The following is a 23210-nucleotide window of genomic DNA, read 5'->3' as shown; positions in this document are numbered from 1 at the left end:
CAAAAATAAGAAGTTATTGCATACCAAAAATAAAATGTTAAAATATCTTCACTAACTTAAACACTAATATTTCCCATTCCTAAGTATTTTATCTGGCATGCCAGTAGCTATATAATTCATTATGCAATAAAAAAAGTGGCAACATCTACCAGGATTTTAAGGATTCTCCTACAAAGGGAAGCACTAAGTATTATCACAATGCATGCAGGCTGTGGAAACAATGCTATGACTTTAATTAAACCCAAAACAAAGGGTCTAGAGAGAGCACTGCAGTTAGAGCTCCCAACTCAGGCTTCACTGCCAGCATCACCTAGCTGTCCTCCAAGAATCACAGGTTGTGATCCTGGAGGTAACCAGCACCACACAGCCCAACCAGCTCAGCACTGTGCTTGGGCCCCCTAGCTTTAAACAAGCAGCCAATCTGGATCCTGAGCACTACCTGGAAGTTATCCCACTCCAGACCCATGTTATAGACTGATATTCCTGATGAACACAGATGCAAAGACCACAACAAAATACCAGCAAACAGAATCCAACAACACATCAAAAAAGATTATACACCATGACCAAGTAGGATTCATCCTGAGGATGCAAGGATGGTTAAACATTTGCAAGTCAATCAATATAATGCACCATATCAATATAGCACTGTCATTCCCCCCCACCCCGCCCCCATTCATCAATTTGCTCAAGCAGGCACCAGTAACATCTCCATTGTGAGGACTTGTTGTTACTGTTTTTGGCACATGAAATATGCCACGGGTAGCTTGCCAGGCTCTGCTGTGCAGGTGGGATACTCTCGTAGCTTGTCGGGCTCTCGGGAGAGACAGAGGAATCGAACTCAGGTCAGCCGCATGCAAGACAAATGCCCTACCCGCTGTGCTATCTACTCCAGTCCATAAATAAAAGGTAAAAAACCATATGATCATATCAATAGATGCAGAGAAAGCATTTGACAAGATCCAGCACCCATTCATGATAAAAAACGCAGCAAAATGAAGTTGTAGGAACTTTCCTCAATATGGTCAAAGCCATCTACCACAAGCTCACAGCAAACATTATTCTCAATGGGGAAAATCTAAACACTTTCCCCCTAAGATCAGATCAGGCACAAGACAAGGTTGCCCACTCTTACCTCTCCTATTCAATATAGTACTGGAAGTACTTGCCACAGCAGTTAGGCAAGAAAAAAATATCAAGGGGATCGAGATAGGAAAGAAAGAAGTCAATCTGTCACTATTTGTAGATGGCAGGATTCTATACTTATCCCAAAGAATACTTTACTTACCCCAAAGAATCTTCCAAAAAGTTCTAAGAAACAACAGTTTTGTACAGTAAAGTGGGAGGTTACAAAATCAATACCCAAAAGTTCATGTCTCTTCTATATACAAATAATGAAAGAGAAGAGCGATATATAGAAAAACAATCTCATTCATAATCATGCCTTAGAAAACCAAGTATCTCGGAATCAGCTTAACTAAAGAGGTAAAGCCTATACAAAAAAAAAAAAAAAACCCTACAGAACACTACTCCAATAAATGAAAGAGGCCCTGGTGACCACAAGCTTCCAGAAGCAAAACCCAGCTACAGGGGTTCAAGGACTAAGACTCCAGGCCACATAGCAGTAAAGGAGACAGGCCGTCCTTCCTGTCTCCCGACCTGCTTAGGGTCTTGGCTGTCATGTCCATGATCTGCCTCCAGCACCATCTGAGTGCATCAACGGCCTTGATCCAGAGACTCCCAAATGAATTTCGAAATGGATTAGCTCCCTACAGAGATGTCTCTGAACCCCAACCTTTTATAATTTTAGAATTCCAGAAGTATAGAGCCATGTGATCTCTCATGATATTCATAATAAACAATAGAAAATAAATTACCTAGCATCTGCCCCTGGCAGGCAGGCTTGAATGTGGTGGGAAAATTCAAAATAATGGTGATGGGATTGGTGTTGAAATATTGAATGTAATTAATTAATGTGAACAACCTTATGAATATAAAATTAAAAAAAGAAAAGAACACTCCCATCCCCCCAAAAAATAAATAAAAGAGGACATTAGAAAATGGAAACACATCCCCAGCTCATGGATTGGGAGTATTAACATTGTCAAAATGGCAATCTCTACATGGCTAATCATCAGCAAGATGCAAATCAAAACATTAAGATACCTCACACCACAGAGACTGGCACATATCAAAAAGAACAACAGCAACCAGTGTTAGCGTGTATGCGGAGAGAAAGGAACTTCATTGCTGGTGGGTATGCCAACTGGTCTAGCCTTTCTGGAAAAAAATTTTCCTTAAAAAGCTAGAAACTGAGTTCCCATTTGACCAAGAAATACCACTCCTGGAAATGTACCCTGGGGAACCAAAAACACACATCAGAAATGCCATCTGCACTTTTGTTTATTGCAGTACTGTTCAAAACAGTCTGAAACAACTGGAAAAAACCCTGAGTGCCCAAAAACAATGACTGGATAAAAAAAAGTATGATACATCTACACAATGGAATACTATGCAGCTGTTAGGAAAAATGAAGTCATAAAATTTGCTTATAAATGGATGGACATGGAGATTATCATACTGAATGAAAAAAATCAGAAGGAGAGGGGCAGACATAAAATGATTGCACTCATTTGTGGGATATTTAAAAAAAAACATAGTATGAAACTAGTAGAAACAAGGGTCAGGAGGACTCGTACACCGTTAGAAGACTGCTTCAAGGGTTGCATGAAAAGGTAGTTGGGATAGAGAAGGGACCACTATGACAAGGTAGTTGGAAATGATCACTCTGGATAAAAACTGCATGCTGAAAGCAGGTAAAGGAACAAACATGATAACCTTTTAGTATCTGTATTGCAGCCATAATGCCCAAAATGGGAACGGGGAAGGGAGAGACAGAGACAGAGAGTACCTGCCATACAGACAGGCTGGGGGTTGACTGGGGGGAGAGAAGCTGGGGACACTGGTGGTAGAGAACATACACTGGTGGATAGACGGGTACTGGAAAGTTGTATGACTGAAACCTGATCATGAACCATTTGTTCATGATCATTATGTATCTCACAGTGATTCTTTTTTTTAAAAATGGACTAAAGGACTGGAACAGGATCCTTCTCTTATACATACTGCATATGATCCTCTGAGCTCAGTTAAGAGTGGTCCCTCGCTGGTGGAATCTCGAGCCGGGGCCGATACCAGCATATTACTTTTGGTTCCAGAAACTGCTTGCAGACATTCTACCAGACTATCAACTAAGCCAGAGCCCCACGCCGGCTGATGACGGGAAATAACCATCTTTTTTGGTTTGTTTTCCCTTTGTCAGGCAGCGTGGTGATTACTAAACAGGCGTGAACTCGGTGGCGCGGGACGAGGGGGGAAAAAAATAGAAAAGTTATGTAACAAACAGCGGGTCTTAACATCTCTACATTCTCAGCAATGGAGAGCCATCAAATGCTTCCTTGACAGTGGGACTGTCTTTTCTTTTTTGGGGGGAACCCTAGCAACAATAGTGAGTTATGTGGTGAAACATGGACTGTAACCAAGATAAAGCGTAAATGAAGTGAAACTTATCACTTACAAGGGCGGGGACTGGGGGGACGGGAGGGGGCGGGCGGTATAATGGGGTGGTTGGTGATGGAATATGGGCACGGGTGAAGGGAAGGGTGTTTGAGTATTGTATAACTGACATAATCCTGAGAACTATGTAACCCTCCACATGGTGATTCAATAAAATTTAAATTAAAAAAAAAAAAAACGAGTGGTCCCTAATTTAAGCCTGGAGTAAGTTCTAAGCATACCACAACATACCACCACTCCACCATCCCCCACAAAAAAAGACTACCACAGAGAAATTTCAATGTAATTTTGGATACAAAATGAATAGATGTTTATTAAGACAGTTATGAGAAGGGTGTTTTATTTTCCTACATACTACTTTGATTTGTGTGTATTGAACCATTTGTGTGTGTCTAGAATAAATCCCACTTAGTCATGATATGATATTTCTGATATATTAATGAATTCAACTTGCTAATGTTCTGTAAAAATTGTTCTGTTTTGGGCCACAGAGATAGGACAGCAGCTAAAGCACTACCCTTGCAAGCAGCCTACCCGGCTTCAATCCCCAACACCACATACGGTCTCTCCCCAACCCACCAGCAACCCCAAGGAGTGATCTCTTGAGTTCAGAGGGAGGTGTAAATCCTGAGAACCACCCTGTGTGGCTCCTCCCCCACAAATATATATGTATATATATACACACACATATATAACTGTATATATCTGTGACAACAGAGGCGTCGGTGGCATCAGTGTCCTTGTCAACACGAACTTGGCCATTCATTCAAATGCCTAACAATCCGAATTGGACAATTACACTTGAATAGATGTGGCTCACTACCGGCAGTTTCTATCTTCATATTCTATGCACCAACATCCAACTACTATAAAGAAAAAATTAACAAGTTCTACATGGACCTTGAGAAGTTCTATAAAGAAAACCACACCTTCTACAAGATCATTGTTGGTGATTTTAATGCCAAGATAGGACCGAGAAAGTCGCCCGAAGAACTCCACATTGGGTCTCATGGCCTAGAATGGAACAAACAGGGTGAGAGACTGTCTGAGTTAATCATGTCGACCAAGACCATTCATGGTAACTCACAGTTCCAGAAGGCCGAATCTAAACGTTGGACATGGAAGTTTCCTGGTGGATAGTTCCACAATGAAACTGACCACATCATATTCAATCAAAGGTTTTGCCTGACTGATGGTCGCTGTTGTCCCAAAATTCCAAACGGGATCGGACCACCATGTTCTTCATTCAAAATTCTACTTCACAGGGCGGAAAGAAAGGACTGCAAAATTTAAGTTTAAGAAGAGAACTCCCAGAATGAGCACCAATTGGGAGCTTTTTGGCACTATTGTGGCAACGTGGGAAGATGCTGTCACTGACAACATCGACGAGGAATACAATTGACTGGTTCAGCACTTCCATGAGTGTGTGAAAAATGCCGAGAGTGGGAAAACCACAAACAGACGCCTGTCTTTGGAAACTCTCTAGCTCATTCGCCAACGTTGTTTGGCATGAGCCTCAGGCAACCACAAACTAATGTACGAGCTCGCAAAGCTGTGCAGAGAAGCGATAAAGGAAGACCTCAAAGACAGAAGAGCAGCAGTGTTGGGTGATGCGGCAGAAGCGAGGAAAAGTATTCGCAACGCTCGTCTGTCCTTCGCCAGCTACAAGACCAAGATGACTGCCCTCCGACGTCCCATGGATCTATCACATCCTCCAGAAAGGCAATGGAGAGGATTATTCACGACTTCTACTCTGATCTCTTTGACAGCCATGTCCACCTGCCCACATACCAAATTCTGCAGAATGGATATGTCATTCCCAACGTTCTCCCTTCTGAAATCCGACATGCTATTTCATTGGTAAAGACGTGTACAGCACCTGGTCCAGACAAGGTCGGACCCGAACACCTGAAGAATCTGCCGCCAGTACTCATCAATACACTGACTCGGCTCTTCACTGAACCTGTCCAAATGCAAGGTTCCGTCCCAATGGAAAACCAGCAGGACCATTCTGTTGTATAAGGGAAACATCCACGACATCAGAAACTATCGCCAATCTGCCTGCTGTCTTTTGTCTACAAGTTGTTCACTCAAGTCATCCTGAATAGGATTGGCAGAACACTAGATGAAGGACACCCATGCAAGCAAACCAGGTTCCAAAAAAGATCCAGCGTGATCGACCATATCTACACGGTGACCAAACTCATTGAAGTTTTGCAAGAGTACAAGATGCTGTTCTGTCTAACGTTCGTCGACTTAAAGACGGCATTCAATTCTGTTGAGACTGAAGCAGTCATTGAAGCCCTAGCCAAACAGGGCATTCAAACTCAGTACATCAAGAACCTCTGCAAGCTGTATTACAGATTCAACACTAGGATCTCACCATTCTACAAGGCAGTATCATTGATGTAAAGAGAGTGGTTCGGCAGGATGATACCATTTCACCAAAACTCTTCAGTGCCATCCTCGAGAACATCATGCCATGACTGGAATGGGAAGGAATAGGAGTGAAGATAGACAGTGGCAACTATACCACCTCTGCTTCACTGATGACATTGTTCTCATAACGCCAAACATTAGCCAAGCGGCATAAATGCTGGCCAACTTGAACTGCAAGTGTGGAAAGGTCGGACTGCAGCTGAATCTAAGAAAAAGGATGTTCATGAAAAACGAACTAAACTTGACGTTCCATTTGCTCTCAATGGAACGAACATCTCCAAGTGTAGCAGCTATATGTACCTGGGTCAAGAACTCAACATGAGGAACAACTTGGCACCAGAACTGTGCAGGAGGAAGAGAGCAGCGTGGAACGCCTTGAAGAGCGTCGAAGAAGTGGTTAAGAGAATGAAGTTCCTTTGGCTCTGGGCACATCTTTTCAACTCCACCCTTCTTCCTGCACTAATATGCCTCAGAGACCTGGGCCCTACGAAAACAGGTCAAGAACGCTATTCGGGTCTCCCAAAGAGGAATCGAAAGAGCTATGCTTGTAGTATCACGTTTCACTCAAGTGAGAGGAGGAATCCGGAGTTCCGACCTCCATCGTCAGTCAAGAATCAGGGACGCTGTCTTGTTTGCCAAGGCATCAAAAATCAGATGGACCAGACACATAATGCGATTCAGAGACGACCACTGGACTAGAGCCATTACCGACTGGATTCCTCGGGATGTTAAAAGACCACGTGGCCACCCACCAACAGGATGGACAGACTTATTCGTCAAAACCCTGAATGAATGTTTTGAGGCTCTTCCTGTTCCTGGAGCGAGCAGATATCATTGGGCTACACTATCATGCAACAGGGACAAATGGAGATGTTACTGACACCCGCTCAGGCAAATCGAAGATCAACGGGATGACAAGTGATACAGTAATATATATCACTTGTATCACTTGTCATGCTGTTGATCATCAATTTGCTCAAGCAGGCACCAGTAATATCTTCGTTGTGAGACTTGTTACTGTTTTGGGAATATCAAATACGTCCCAGGTAGCTTGCCAGGCTTTGCTGTGTGGGCAGGATACTCTCGATAGTTTGCCGGGCTCTCCAAGAGGGACGGAGGAATTGAACCTGGGTCGGCCGCGTGCAAGGCAAATGCCCTACCCGCTGTGTTATCACTCCAGCGATATGCTCCCCCCCCCCCCCCGCCATGTTCATTAGAAATTTTAGCCTGTGCTTTCATCTTTTTTGTTTCATGTTCTTGTCTGTTTCTAGCATCAGGGTATTGTGGCCTCTTAAAACGCATTTGAAATAATCCTTCAGTTTTTTGGAAGTGACTGAGAAAAATGGGCTTAAGGGTTTTTTTTTAAAGGTTTGATAAAGTTCACTGTGAAAGCCATATTCCCAGGAATTTTTTGTTTGCTGATTTTATTATTAATTCAGTTCCCAGGCTTGTAATTGACTAACACAGGTATTTATTTATTCTTGTCTCAGTCTTGATAAACTGTACTTATCCAAAACTGTTCTGATTTTCTTCTATCAAATTAGTTGGCATACATAGTATATCTTTATTCTTCTGTATCCCTGGGTCATCCGCTATAATTCTAATTCTAGTAGTTTTTTAACTTCTCTATAGGCCTCACTAAAAGATACGCCTATCTTTTTCAAAAACAAGCTTAGTTTCACTGATCTTACATATGTATAAGTGATATGTTTGATTTCTATTCATTTCTACATTGATTTTTATTATTCGAATCTTTTTTATTTTGTTGTTCTTTACACTTACAGCTGTATCCTTTAGCTGTAAGGATACTTACGTTCTTGTTTTTGTTTTTAAAAATAAAGACATGCATTGCTATGACTTTCATTCTGAACCAATTCTGATGCATTCCACATAAATTGTGCCTTTACCTTCATTTATCTCCAGTTATTTTACTTTTGCTTTAATTTATTCAATGGCCCTGTGGTTGCTGAAAGGTAGTGATTAGTCTCCACATGTTTGAGGTTTTTCCTATTTTCCTTTTGTGGCTGAGTTCTAATTTTATAGCACAGTGATTTAAAAAAACACTTGGAATGATTTCACCCTTTATAAGTTTATTGACATTTTTTAGTATCCAAGCATATGTCCTACTCTTGAAAATATTCCACATGCGCTTGAAAATATTAACTTCTGCTGTTTAGAGGTGAAATGTCATATTAAACACATTTTTCTATTTCGTGTTTTTTTTGTAATTAAAAATATTTATAATTTAGAAATTGACTTACGTAGTTGTTTACAATGTGTTTTCAGGCATACAATGGTCCTGTCTCAAACCCCACTACCCTAATATGCCCATTAATTCAACAAATACCCCAGACTCCCTCCTACCCACCAACATCACTCCAATGTGTTACATTTTTAAATTTGTCATAGTATGGGGCCCATATTTACAATAGCATTGAATAAAGTAGATAAGTTGTATAGATACTTTAAGCCTATTTTTTTCATATTTATTTGTTTAGGTGATCCATCCATAGTTCCAAGTTGGATATTAAAATCCCCTACAATTATTGTATGATATTATCATTTTTCCAACTAGAAGGCCTTCATTTGGTGCATATATAAGTAAAAAAATAATCATGTTAAGGTTTTTAATTCTTATATAATGTCCATCTCTATCTCTTATTACCATTTTTGCTCAGAATCTATAATTCACATGCAGTTACACCTGCTTTGTAAAAAAAAAAAAAAACATTTACTTGAAGATTTCTTTCAACACTTAACTTAGAGTCTATATTTACCTTGAAAGCTGTTTCCTATAGATGGGTGGTCTTTGGTTTTCGATTCTTCTCCCACTATTATATCATTTTAAATTTTGTTGATTTTTGAGGCACATCCAATTGTACTCAGATGATCATGACATACTGTGAATCAAACCAGGGTTTCCACAAAGTTCAAGACACTCTAGCCATTTGAAGAATCTCCCCATTCCTAAATATCTTTTTAATTGAATTAATATTAATTAATATTTAAGATTATTGAATATCTAGTATCAAATGCCATTTTATTTGTATTTTATTGTGATTTTTCTTTGCACGTTTTCTATTCTTATATTTCAACATCATCCCTTTGATTATTTGACTTCCTTCTCCATGTCTATGGTTTTTTCCCCACAGATTCTAAGGTTGTCCTTATGTTTATATGTAAAGTCCTATATGTGTGACCTTTATGCAAATGATCATTCCCACAAAGAGTCAGGGCTGCTGAGCAGTACCCCGCACCCTGGCATCATCCACGATGCTGATGGCAAAGCCAGCTAGCAGCCCATTCAGGCCCATACTCAGGCCCGCTCCACTAGGTCACCCGAAGAACTCCCCATTGGGACCCATGGCCTAGAATGGAACAAACAGGGTGAGAGACTATCTGAGTTCATCATGTTGACCAAAACTATTCATGGTAACAACTCACAGTTCCAGAAGATTGAATCTAAATGTTAGACATAGGAATCTCCCGGTGGACAGTTCTACAATAAAATTGACCACATCATATTCAATCGACAGTTTTGCCTGACCGATGTTGCTGTTGTCCCAAAATTCCAAATGGGATCAGACCACCATCTCCTTCGTGCGAAATTCTACTTCACGAAACGGGGAAAAAGGACTGCAAAGTTTAAGAGAACTCCCAGACCAACCATCAACTGGGAGCTCTTTGGCACTTATTGCAGCAATATGGAAAGATGCAGTCATTGACAACATTGACGAGAAATATGATCAACTGGTTCAGCACCTCCATGATTGTGTGAGGAACTCAGAGAGAGAAAGCCATAAAAGACACCTATCTTCAGAAACTCTCGAGCTCATTCGCCAACGTGGTTTGGCGCGAGCCTCAGGCAATCACAAGCTAACGTCTGAGCTCAAAAAGCTGTGCAGAGAAGCGATACAGGAAGACCTCAATGAGAGAAGAGCAGCAGTGCTGGCCAATACAGCAGAAGCTGGGAAAAATATTGGCAATGCCCACCTGTCCTTCACCAACTATGAGACCAAGACAACTGCCCTCCAACATCCTGATGGATCTATCACATCTTCCAGAAGGGCAATAGAGAAGGTTATCCATGACATCTACTTGGATCTCTTTGATAGCCACACCCACCTGCCCACGTACCAAATTCCACAGGATGAATATGTCGTTCCCAGCATTCTCCCCTCTGAAATCTGACACACCCATCTTGTCGGCAAAGAAGCGTACAGCACGCAGTCCAGACAAGGTCAGACCCAAACACCTAAAGAATCTGCAGCAGTACTCGTCAATACATTGGCTCGGCTCTTCACACGCTACCTGTCTGAATGCAAGGTTCTGTCCCAATGGAAAACCAGCAGGACAGTACTATTGTACAAGAAGGGAGATATACACAACAATGGCAACTATCACCCAATCTACCTGTTGTCCACTGTCTACAAGTTGTTTACTCGAGTCATCCTGAATAGGATTGGCAGAACACAGGACAAAAGACACCCATGTGAGCAATCCGGGTTCCAAAAAGGATTTAGCACGATCGACCATATCCACATGGTGACCAAGCTTTCGAGACAGTTCAAGATGCTGCTCTGTCTAGCATTCGTCTATTTAAAGAAGGTCTTTGATTCTGTTGAGACTGAAGCGATCATCGACGCCCTAACCAAACAAGGCATTCAAACTCAGTACAGCAGGATCCTTCGAGAGCTGTACTACAGATTCACCACCAGAATGTCACCATTCTACAAGAAAGTGACCATGGACGTAAAGAGAGGGGTTCATCAAGGTGACACCATTTCACCGAAACTCTTCAGTGCCACCCTCGAGAACGTCATGCAACGACTGGAATCGGAAGGAATGGGAGTGAAGATAGATGGTTGGCAACTACACCACCTCCACTTTGCTGACGACATCATTCCAGTTACACCAAAAATTAGCCAAGTGGCAGCACAAATGCTGGCCGACTTCGATCATGAGTGTGGAAAGGTCGAGTCTGAGTTGAGAGATGAATCTCACGAAAACAATGTTCATGAGAAACGAACTAATTCCTGATGTTCCATTTGCTCTCAACAACATGAATATCTCCGAATGCAGCAGTTATGTGTACCTAGGTCGAGAACTCAACATGACAAATGACCTGGCACCTGAGCTGCACAGGAGGAAGAGAGCAGCGTGGAACACCTTCAAGAGTGTCGAAAAAGTTAAGAGGATGAAGAACCTCTGGCTCCGGGCACATCTTTTTGACTCCACCGTTCTTCCTGCACTAACATATGCCTCAGAGATCCTATGAAAACAGGATAAGAATGCTATTCGGGTTTCCCAAAGAGGAATCGAAAGAGCTATACTTAGAATATCATGTTTCACTCAAGTGAGAGAAGGAATCTGAAGTTCTGACCTCCATTGATGATTGAGAATCAGGGACACTATCTCATTTGCCAAGGTGTCAAAAATCAGATGGGCTGGAGATGTTATGTGATTTGGAGATGACTGCTGGACTAGAGCTGTTACTGACTGGATTCCATGGGATGTCAATAGAACGCGTGGCCATCCACTTATGAGATGGTCAGAATTCTTCATCAAGACCCTGAACAAACAGTTTGAGGCTCTTCATGTTCCTAGAGTGAGCAGACACCACTGATCTACACTAGCATGCGACAGGGATGAATGGAGACGTTACTGGTGCCTGCTCGAGCAAATAGACGAGCAACGGGACGACAAGTGCTACAAGTGATATAAAGGATCGTACATTCATTTTAACAGAACAAAATCTTCTTCTCCCCTACTCACTGCAATGCACTCTATAATTTTAGTATCTACGTGAGACTGCTTTTTGTTTTATAAGTGGCCTGTTAATATTTCTTGCAAGAATGGTTTGGCAGTGACTGTCTTAATTTTATCTGAAAAACTCTATTGTTTCTTCTACTCTGATAGACAATCTGACTGGATGTAATACACTTGGTTGACAGTCCTGATCCTCAGAACTTTCAATATCTCATGCTACCTCCTTATGTCTCTTGTATGATTTCTGTAGAAAAGTTCACAGAGGGTTAAGGGAGCTCCTTTCTTATAGGTACTTTATCTCTCCCTAGCTGCTTGTATAGTGTCCTTTAAATTTAAGAAGATATATGTGCCATGTGTGTTTGGACAGATTTTTGTTAGGGAATCTTTGACTCTCATATTTGGATGTTCAGTACTTTCTATATTAGAAGTACTATTCAAATAGGACTTCTAAATCTTTCTCGTGTCTCCTTTTAAAAACCCTCATCACCATCACATAGTTTACACATTTTTAAATGAGAGAGACACAGAGAGAGAGAGAGAGAGAGAGAGAGAGAGAGAGAGAGAAGGAAAGTACCTGTCATAGAGCAATAGAGGCAGGCTGGGAGTGGGGAGGGGGGGTTGGCGGGAGAAAACTAGGGTCATTGGTGGTGGAAATAGACACTGATGGAGGGATGGGTACTGGATCATTGTATGACTGAACCCCTATCATGAACAGCTTTGTAACTGTGTATCTCACGGTGACTCAATATTAAATAATTTTTTTAATTAGCAATAAATATTTGGTAAACTTCCTTAAAAATCATTTTAAAATTAAAATTGCTTCCCCCAGGCAATTTATTCATAAGTCTTTTGCAAAAGAATAGCCACTCATTATCAACATGTACAATAAAAACTTAATAAAGAAGTCGTGCTCTTTCACAAAAAAATAATCCTTTCTCTATGCTTTATAACTCATCAACTCAACTGTTCTTCATGCTTATTATTAAAAACCTCAATTTTAGCTTAGATATTGCATTTTCTTATCCATCACTGATATTTTTAATTCCCCAGACATTTGGAGTCCAAAAGATAGACCAGGTAAGACACTTGCGTTACATGCAGATGCAGCTGACCCAGGTTCAAGCCCAGCCACCATATATAGTGCCCCCAGCACCACCAAGAGTGATCCCTGAGCACAAAGCCAGGAGTTAATCTTGAGTACCACCTGGTGTGGCCCCCCCAAAAAAATTTTAAGAGCATTTAAAATTATTTAACATAAATAACATTTCACAAGGTTTGAAGCATAATAGTTTCCCTGTGCTTGTTATAAATGTTTGTCCACTGTTTATCTGATTCATTTAGTTTTGTTGTAACTATTATTCTTCATTAGAAGAATTGCCTGACCGATGTCACTGTTATCCCAAACTTCCAAACAGGATCGGACCACCATCTCCTTCATGCAAAATTCTACTTCAGAGAACGGGAAGAAAAATCTGCGAAATTTAAGTCTAAGAAGGCAACTCCCAGAATGACCACCAACTGGGAGCTCTTTGCCACTACTGCAGCAATGTGGGAAGATGCCATCCTTGACAACATCGACGAGGAATACGATTGACTGGTTCAGCACCTCCATGTCTGTGCGAAGAATGCCGAGTGAGAAAGCCACAAACTGATGCCTATCTTCGGAAACTCTCGAGCTCATTCGTCAACGTGGTTTGGCGAGAGCCTCAGGCAACCACAAGCTAACATCCCAGCTCACAAAGCTGTGCCGAAATTCGATAAAAAAAAAAAAAAGACCTCAAAGAGAGAAGAGCAGCAGTGTTGGCCAGTGCAGCAGAAGCCGGGAAAAGTATTCGCAATGCTCGCCTGTCCTTCGCCAACTACAAGACCAAGATGATTGCCCTCTGAAGTCCCGATGGATCTATCACATCCTCCAGAAAGGCAATGGAGAGGATTATTCATGACTTCTACTCTGATCTCTTTGACAGCCATGTCCACCTGCCCACATACCAAATTCCGCAGGATGGATATGTCGTTCCCAACGTTCTCCCTTCTGAAATCCAACATGCCATTTCATTGGTAAAGACTCGTACAGCACCTGGTCTGGACAAGGTCAGACCCAAATACCTGAAGAATCTGCCGCCAGTACTCATCAATACACTGGCTCTTCACACGCTACCTGTCTGAATGCAAGGTTCCGTCCCAGTGGAAAACCAGTAGGACCATTCTGTTGTACAAGAAGGGAGACATCCACAACATCGGCAACTATCGTCCAATCTGCCTGCTGTCTGTCGTCTATAAGTTGTTCACTCGTGTCATACTGAATAGAATAGGCAGAACACTAGACGAAGGACAACCATGCGAGCAAGCTGGGTTCTGAAGGGGATTCAGCATGATAGACCATATCCACACAGTGACCAAACTCATTGAAGTTTCGAGAGAGTTCAAGATGCCACTCTATCTAACGTTCATTGACTTAAAGAAGGCCTTTGATTCTGTTGAGACTGAGGCGATCATCGAAGCCCTGGCCAAACAGGGCGTTCAAACTCAGTATAAATCCTCCTCGAGCTGTATTGTGGATTCACCACCAGGATCTTACCATTCTACAAGGAAGTAATCATTGATGTAAAGAGAAGAGTGCGGCAGGGTGATACCATTTCACCAAAACTCTTCAGTGACGCCCTCGAGAACATCATGCGACGACTTGAATGGGAAGGAATGGGAGTAAAGATAGACGGTCGGCAATTACACCACCTCTGCTTCACTGATGACATCGTTCTCATAACACCAAACGTTAGCCAAGTGGCACAAATGCTGGCCAACTTCGACCACGAGTGTGGAAAGGTCGGATTGCAGCTAAATCTCAACAAGACGATGTTCATGAAAAACGAACTGGTCCCTGAAGCTCCATCTGCTCTCAATGGAACAAACATCTCCGAATGCAGCAGCTATGTGTACCTGGGTCAAGAAATCAACATGAGGAATGACTTGGTGCCATAACTGCACAGGAGGAAGAGAGCAGCGTGGAATGCATTCAAGAGCATTGAAGAAGTGGTTAAGAGGACGAAGAACCTCCGACTCCAGGCACATCTTTTCGATTCCACCGTTCTTCCTGCATTAACATATGCCTCAGAGACCTGGGCCCTATGCAAACAGGATGAGAATGCTATTAGGGTATCCCAAAGAGGAATCGAAAGAGCTATGCTGGGAATATCATGACTCACTCAAGTGAGAGAAGGAATCCGGAGTTCTGACCTCCGTCGACGGTCAAAATTCAGGGATGCTGTCTCGTTTGCCAAGGCATCGAAAATCAGATGGGCCAGTCATATAATGCGATTCAAAGATGACCGCTGTACTAGAGCTGTTACCGACTGGATTCCACAGGACGTCAGAAGACCTCGTGGCCGCCCACCAACTAGATGGTCAAATTTCCTCGTCAAATCCCTGAATGAACAATTTGAGGGTCTTCCTATTCCTGGAGTAAGCAGATATCATGGGGCTGCACTAGCTCGAGACAGGGACAAATGGAGACATTACTGGTGCCCACTCGAGCAAATTGAAGATCAATGGGACAACAAGTGACAAGTGATTCTTCTTCATTACATTTGAACTTGTTTTTTTCTTCTCTCTACTGTTATAAATATACCATACATATCTTGCTCACCAGGATCACACATCAGGAAGAAGTGCTTATATCTTGCTCATTATGCTTTAGAGAAATTGCCCTTATTTAGTTGTGGTACTTGCATATTCTTGTCATCTTTGCCAGGGGTCACAATCCTAGCCACAGTGCTCCCACATACTTTTGGTTGCATTGCTAGTCAAGATGCCCTGTCTGGTTATAGTGCTTGCTTGCACAATCTGGATAATGTGAGGTCAAAAATCACCTAAAATGCCAGGCATCATGGACAGCAGAGCTGTCAAGATTGGTCTTAGTATATGAGCTGATACCAGAAATCAAAATTACAGCCTCAAGCTTTCAAGGCAGTCATCTCAGGCACTGAACCATCTCCCAGCCCTCAAACGCAGTTTTTCCCAAAGTAGACATAACATCCCTTGGGAAATGTTGAGAATATCCAGGCATATAGGTACACCCACAAGTGCAACTGACAGGCACTTTTTGTTTACCCACTTAAATAAGACAGATTTCCAGAACGGCACTGAGTGATTTTTTTTTTCCCCTGAACAGGAGCAGTGAGTCAAACAGTCTGGGAATTTTTGAACCAATTCTGTAGTTCATGCTTTCCAGATCACTTCAGATTATGTTGTTTGTCTACTGCAGTCTACTCACGATCGGAGGAAAATGATCTAGAGTTGCAGGTTTGGACTTTAGTCAAGCTGTAGTCTCACCAGTAGCCACAGGGTAATATAGTATGAGTGAGTCTAAAATCTAAAGGTGTCATCAAGTTTAGGTGCTCTAGGCTCTTACTGGAGGTAAGTAAACTAACCCAAAGATGGCTCCAGGTATGACAGAACCGATGATTTGTATAACCCAAAGGCAGATGCAGAGAGGAAGTTCTCTTCTCTTATAAGAATGACACAGACATAACTTATTTAGTTCTCAGTAAGATGCACAATTACCGGCCACCAACCATACTGGAATTCAAGCTGCCTATATTAGGGGGTTACTTGCAAGTTGTCAGCCCCTACTCTGCAGCCACATTTGAGAGGCTCAAGAACCCACAGTAGCAAGGCTGAGACTACAACTTAAGGTCTCACTGCTTCCTTGTAATATGCATCAGCCTTTGCCAGTGTCTACCTGCTCCCTAGCACTAGAATTTGAAACTCAGCTTCTCACTATCTCACTGTTATCCAGAAGGAGGAAGTCACTCCACTTTTGCAACTGGCAAGGATTTAAGTTCAGCCTCTCTCCTGCAATCCCTAGCATAACATCTCTCTCTCCCTCTCTCTCTCCCCTCCCCTCTCCTCTCTCCTCTCTCCTCTCTTCACTCTCCCTCTCTCTCTCTCTCTCTCTCTCTCTCTCTCTCTCTCTCTCTCTCTCTCTCTCTCTCTCTCTCTCTCACACACACACACACACACACAAACACACATACCCCTGATGACCTTAGTTATTCCTACCCATTCTGACATTCTTCAATGGCTCTCCCTTTGAATGCACTGCTCTTCCAGCCATCTGTTCCTTTTCCAGGGCCTGCATTTCACTTCGTTAATCATTTATTTAGTTGAAAATGGGAGGAAGAAAGTCTGGCACCTTTACGCATCCACCATCTTACCAGAACAGAATGTGTAAATTTCAATCAAGTAATAGATGTTAAAGAACAAAATATGAATGATTAGGTATATTTTTTTTAATTTTATGACACATTGAGAAGCTCGGATATTATGACATTGGACTTAAAGGAAACATAATCCTAACATCCTGTTTGGGCTGGCGCTGAATATTTATAGTAAATGTTCAGACAATTTACTGGTCTTAACTTGCAAGTAAAGCATAAATGTTGGGTTGCTGCAGTTATATTATACCAAAAAGTGGAATACTTACTTGTTCTACAAACCCCTTATCAGAAAAGGAAAAAAAATTTACTCAGTGCTACCCCTGGAAATCTACCCTCTATCAGTGAACAAACAGAAAACGCTCCCCAACTGCACCCAAGTCTACTACCCCCCACCCCACTCCAACTACCTACCCATACTCCTAACCTTACACTCTACCCTGACTATTCCCCCCCTTCCCCTCCAGCCCCACCAGGGTGCTTTATTACCCACTTTGGAAAATACATACTATACAATGAAAATGTTTCTGACCTTGAAAAAAATAAGATTAAATGTAGCTAACAGAAACCAGTTAAAAGTAGATGAAGAAAGAGTGTGAGTAGATAGAATAAAGGTGCTAACTAATATTTCATATTATATATTCCATTTATATCCAAGAAATACTGTTAAAATTAGAAGGAATGAAACAGAGGCTTAAATGTGTTCAGGTTTGAAAGATATCACATTTTTTTTAAAATGCTGACTATCTTTGACCAACAAGAATACATAAGAATACAACCAGCAAGAATACATAAAAAAGCTACATCCTGAAATTTCACAGCAAGAAGTCAAAAGACTCCTTGACAATTAAACAACATTGGGTCTGCAGCAACAATACAGTGGGTAGGGCATTTGCCTTGAACACGGCAGACCCAGGTTCGATCCTGACATACCATATGGTCTCTAGAGCACTAGCAGGCGTAATTCCTGAGTCTAAACTCAGGACTAACCTCTGAGCATGGCTGAGTGTGACTGAAAAACAAACCAAAAAAACCCAAAACAAACAAAAGATCAATTCAACAACATGATAAAAAGTGTATTTTTTAGCATTATCCAGGAAAACCAATAGAGCTAAAACCTGAGGCAGCTAAAAATATTTTCCTTCAAGGGAATAGAATTGGGATCTAGAGGGTATCTGGACAGAAAACAGTTGCTTTCCATTAAAAAATGTCTCAGCATTGTTTATTTTGTTACCAAAACATGAATAAATTTTATAAATTGTTTTTAAACTACATGAACTAAAAGAACATGAATGCAAAAGAGCATGTTTACATTGTCCAACTATTTTCAACATAAAAGCATTTCTTTGGGAATTTCAAATGACAGGCTTGCTTTATGTTTATTCTATGTCTTCTGATTTAAAAATTAATGAATAAATGTCATTAATTTTATAATGAAAACAACCCTTATGGATATAATTCCAAATCTAATTATTTAATACAAAAAGAAATTTGCTGATAATCAACAACTCTGAGCAATGAGTAAATATACTATCATGTATTTTGAGCCAGTTACCTAAAAAGCTACTGCATTTATCTTGACAAAGAAGAATTTACTAAGAATTGCTATTTAAACATCTACATGATGTTTTCAATGACAACAATTCTATCTCAAAAGTTGTGATCACTGTACATATTAAGCTTCTCAATCTTGACATGAGGGGTAAGAAAGGCAGGTAAACATAGTTATTTCAAGCATTGTCCCTTAGGATGAAAAAAAAATGAAGACCATCAATTCATACTCAGAGTATACCCTTTTGCATGATGATCTCAGTAAATTGAAAGTGAATTAATATCTATAATTATTCCTATTTTATCACTTCCATTAAAAGAAAATAAGCTAATGAGAGTTATTAATTCTGGTGAATTTCTTTTTATCTTACTCTTTTAAACTAGCGCTATTTCCAAGAAACATTTTTATTTATTTTGGTTTTAAGTCACACCCAGTGATATTCAGGGCTACTTCCAACAGTACTCAGGGTTTGCTCCCAGAGCACGGAGGGGCCATTAGTGCCAGGAACTGAACCAGAGCTACTACAATGAAAGCATACTCTGGACGTGACCCCCCAAAATAACTTAAATACATTTAATTATCTTGCTAATCAAACAAATATCTTTCTTATCAGAACTTCTTTGACAATTATTTTAAACATAAATCAACTGAACAATTTTTTTAATTTCCTACTTCCGGGGTGTTGGAAAAATAGTACAGTAGGCAGGGTGCCTACCTTGTATGCAGCCAACCCAGTTTCAACCCCTGGCATCTTATACGGTCCCCCACTCCCCACCAAGAGTGCTCTCTAAGCATCAAGCCAAAAAATTATATGCCTAGTCCACACTGCCCAAAAATAAAATATAAAGTTACCACTTAGACATTCTACTATACACAACTATATAAGACTGTTTATTTTAAAGGTATTAATACAGTAACAGAATCATGAGAAAGATTCTAAAGTAAAACAGTATTAAAGCAAATTTCCTCTGATAAATCCACTGACATCTCAAACATAATTAGGAAGTAATTTGGCGACAGATAATAATTAAAATATCTACCTTTCAGAACTATCTATTCTTTAGAAAACAAGAAAATCAGTATCAAGACTGACTCACTGCCTATTATAATGAAACCAACATGCATTTTCAACTAATTCCTACATTTTTTCACTTTACTAGCAGGGAGTAGTACAAAATACAATATTACTCATTATCTATTTAAATACATTCTTACTCTCTGTTCTGTGTTACTGAAACAGAATACATATGTTCAAATAGCCATAAATAAAATCATCACAGTTTTACATGCATTTTCTTCTGTAAACTTACCTAACAATATGTAAACTCATATAACACACAACACCAGGAATATGTATTTCATAACTCCACCATGCTTTTTAAGTTATTTTAAATACTAAGACATTCATACAATCTATAATTAAAACATATAAAAGAAACAATCTTGAAGAAATATCCAAGAATTTCAAGGTACATATTGAAGAATGATGATTAAATAAAAACAGCAGAACAAAATAGAGCTTAAGATAACAAACTGACACTACAAAACGACTGCAATAACTGAAGTACCTTTTAGCACTAGTTGACAATTTAGCAGCAGTTTTACTGGATATTTTCCCCTCTTTTTTCTTGGGCTGAACTTGCTCTCTTTCTGGTTCTTGCTGAACACTTTCACGGTGATCTCCATCAGAACTTCCTCCACTAGTGCTTGGACTATCATCAACTCTTTGTGCCTCAGTGGACATTTTAGAACCTAGATTTAAAAATCAGAAATCATTTATTCAGTTATAGTAAAGTACCTTGATAATAAAAAGTGAGTCTCAATATAAAATAAGTAAAGCTCAATATAAAATTAATAAGTTAATAAGTTGATTATTTACATAAGTCATAGCAGTTATTATAATTTTTCTTGAATTATTCAAAATGTATTGAGAAATAAAAACAAAATTTATATATAAAATGTTCATAGTTAACATAGGAGCCAAATTCTCTCATCCAGGGCAACCCAGAATGGGATGGGTGACTCATCCACACCTATTCCAACAGAGCCCCTGCAGCCAAAACCTCCAGAACTCAATTGCTGCCATGCTCGCAGCCAATCTCCACAGGCTCAGACAAGCCTCATCTATGAGTGAATCTGCTGAGAAACCCAGGTATGTGGGACTTGTGACCAAAATCTCCAGGCTCCACAGGGTCGAAATCTCCAAACTCACATGGAGTTGGGAATGGGAGACCTCTCCCCATATCCCTGTGCTTCTGGTAGCCTAGCAGTCATGCCTACAAACTGCCTCTGGTGCCATATAAGCTCATTACTGGCCATATGATCCAGAGACTCATAAATAAATCTCTCGGAAGAGAGCAACACAAGGGCAACACAACACAGAGATGTCTCCAGACCCCAAAGTCACCATCTGATTGAAAAAAAATTTAAATTAACCTCAGCTATATTACCATATTTAAAATTTTAGAATCCTGGAACAACATCTCGTGTGCCACTGATGTACCAAGACAAGGGTTTAATGACTCCAGGTAAAATACAACAATCTTGACACACTTTCCTCTAAGGAAACTTTTTCAATTATTTTTAGCAGATTAATCATAACAATGAATACAAAATAAATTATTCAGGTAATGCTTTGGGGGCAGACATTGGGAGTTGGGTGGAAACAATCAAAATATGGTAGTGGAAAAGTGTAATAGTGGTGAACTGGTGTTGGAATATTAAACACAATAAATTATTGTGAACAACTTTATGAAAATAAAATAAAATTATTAAAAAACCCATAGGAACCAAAGAGTAAACTAACTTGCCACTGATAATAGCTAAACCAACCGTAGATAACTATAAAACATTCATCTATATAAAGGAAATAATATATGGTACCTATATGCTAACATGGATGAACTCTGAATATATTATGCTGGGGACCAGAAGATAATACAGTATTTACAGGACATGCCTGCCCCCGGAAAGGGTTCAATTCCTAGTACCACATGGTGTGTGTTTGTCCAGATCTCACCCGCCCTCCACCCTTCCTCCTAACCCAGTATAAGCATAACAATGTGGAGACCTGGAGGACTCAGTATGATAGGAGTGACCTGCTTGATCCCAAGTTAGACCAGAGCCCTGCTTGGATGACAATCCCAGAGGGTCTTCTGGGCACAAGAAAGGAGCAACCACCACCACCACCACTACCACCACCTCCCACCCAATAAGTGCACTACTTGAAAAAAGCTGGTTATGAAAAATCACATCTTACATGATTCCATGAATATGAAATGACACAGAAGACAATGCAGTAATAGAAAAATCAGTAAATGGATGTAGGGGCTAACAGTGAGGGAAGAATCAAGAAACAGATATGCTAATAGGAACGGAGTCTCCTTTTAAGCTCTTGAAAATGATATTAAGTTAGGTAAGGATGATGTTATACAACTTTATTCCAAAAGTTACAGTTATGAATTTTAAAAGGCTGAATTTTATAGTATGTGAATTATCTCTCAATAAAACCGTTACCCTGCAACATTCAAACCACCAAAAAGCAGCAGGCCTCTTCTCCACTGGTCATTACGCTAGATCTTTGGTTCCACAGTCATGAGTTAACAGTCTAGTGGTTAAGCCAACTTTGTTAAGCAGTGTTTTAACAACTGGCACTAAAAATAGCCATAGGAAAAGGAAAATGAGTACTTCTGCACCATATTCGAAGAATATTTGCTCAGAATAGAGCAAAGGTGAAAATTCTCTTAACTACTCAATTGTTCTAAGTTACATTTCTGGTAAAAGAAAAAAAATACAAAGGTCTGTATATGTTAAATTAAAACTGACCCATATAATAGTGTCAGCACTGATCCAGCAAATACCAAGTAACCACGTTTCACAGATAAAAACTGTACCAAGACACTGACTGATTCCTACCCGACTGAGGCATCATCACACCCTCCCCTCGCCTGAATGAAACATCCTTCAAGGACTTCAAATTCCCTTTGCCCTTAGTTCATGCTCCCAAGCAGTTCTGATTACCAACTCAATATCTTCAATACCTTGATACATAAATAGCTGTCACAACCTTAGTACCAAAATAAAAATTTTTTTGATTCAATAAGAAAAGGGATATCCTCTTTCAACTGTCACTCTATCATCATCAATTTCTGAGTTTGATTACTATGTATAAGTCCCTTATGATTGGATTGGAGTGTAGCAGCAAATCTAAAACCTAATTGACAAAAACCAATGCTAAAACTTTAAAGATTTGTGCTCACCACTGTTACTATGTTACTCACCTAATAATCACTTTGAGTACCTAATGCTATGTTCTCAGGAACCTCCTCTTGTTTTAAAAAAAGAATCTTGAGCTACTTTTGTTTAGGAAATAACATTAGCAACTCAAAAGGCATACAAAGAAATTTCAAAAATCATAGTTTAAGAAAATTGCTTTACATTTCATCAAATTCAGACTTAAACTTTATTTGATAGTATCAAAAATAAGAATACTTTCAAAATTCAAGGCACTATTGTTGCTATTACAAGTTGGTACAAAAAGCAAGTTTACAATAATGAAATTCATTATCGCCGAAGAGTTAATTTGTAGGGTGTTCAAAACCAAAGTAATTCTGTAATTACACACCCTAAGGATTGAAATTTGTATAAGACAAGTCAAATGG

The 23210-nt window shown here is 40.2% G+C and overlaps 1 protein-coding gene across 2 annotated transcripts in view; it reads right to left on the bottom strand.

The window, feature by feature from the left end:
• Positions 1-23210, bottom strand: part of LOC101547392 (ubiquitin-conjugating enzyme E2 E2) — a 327908-nt gene that overhangs the window by 300535 nt on the left and 4163 nt on the right. For both annotated transcript variants that reach the window (XM_004603823.3, XM_055135690.1), the window contains exon 2: positions 20118-20301. In XM_004603823.3, coding sequence (XP_004603880.1) covers positions 20118-20293 — 176 coding nt within the window. In that variant the 5' untranslated portion in view covers positions 20294-20301. The remainder of the gene's footprint in view (positions 1-20117; positions 20302-23210) is intronic.

The sequence above is a fragment of the Sorex araneus genome, chromosome 4 (genome assembly GCF_027595985.1).
Source record: "Sorex araneus isolate mSorAra2 chromosome 4, mSorAra2.pri, whole genome shotgun sequence".
Lineage (NCBI taxonomy): Eukaryota > Metazoa > Chordata > Mammalia > Eulipotyphla > Soricidae > Sorex > Sorex araneus.
Note: the sequence above shows the minus strand (reverse complement) of the source record. Positions and strands in the feature narration are given on the sequence as shown.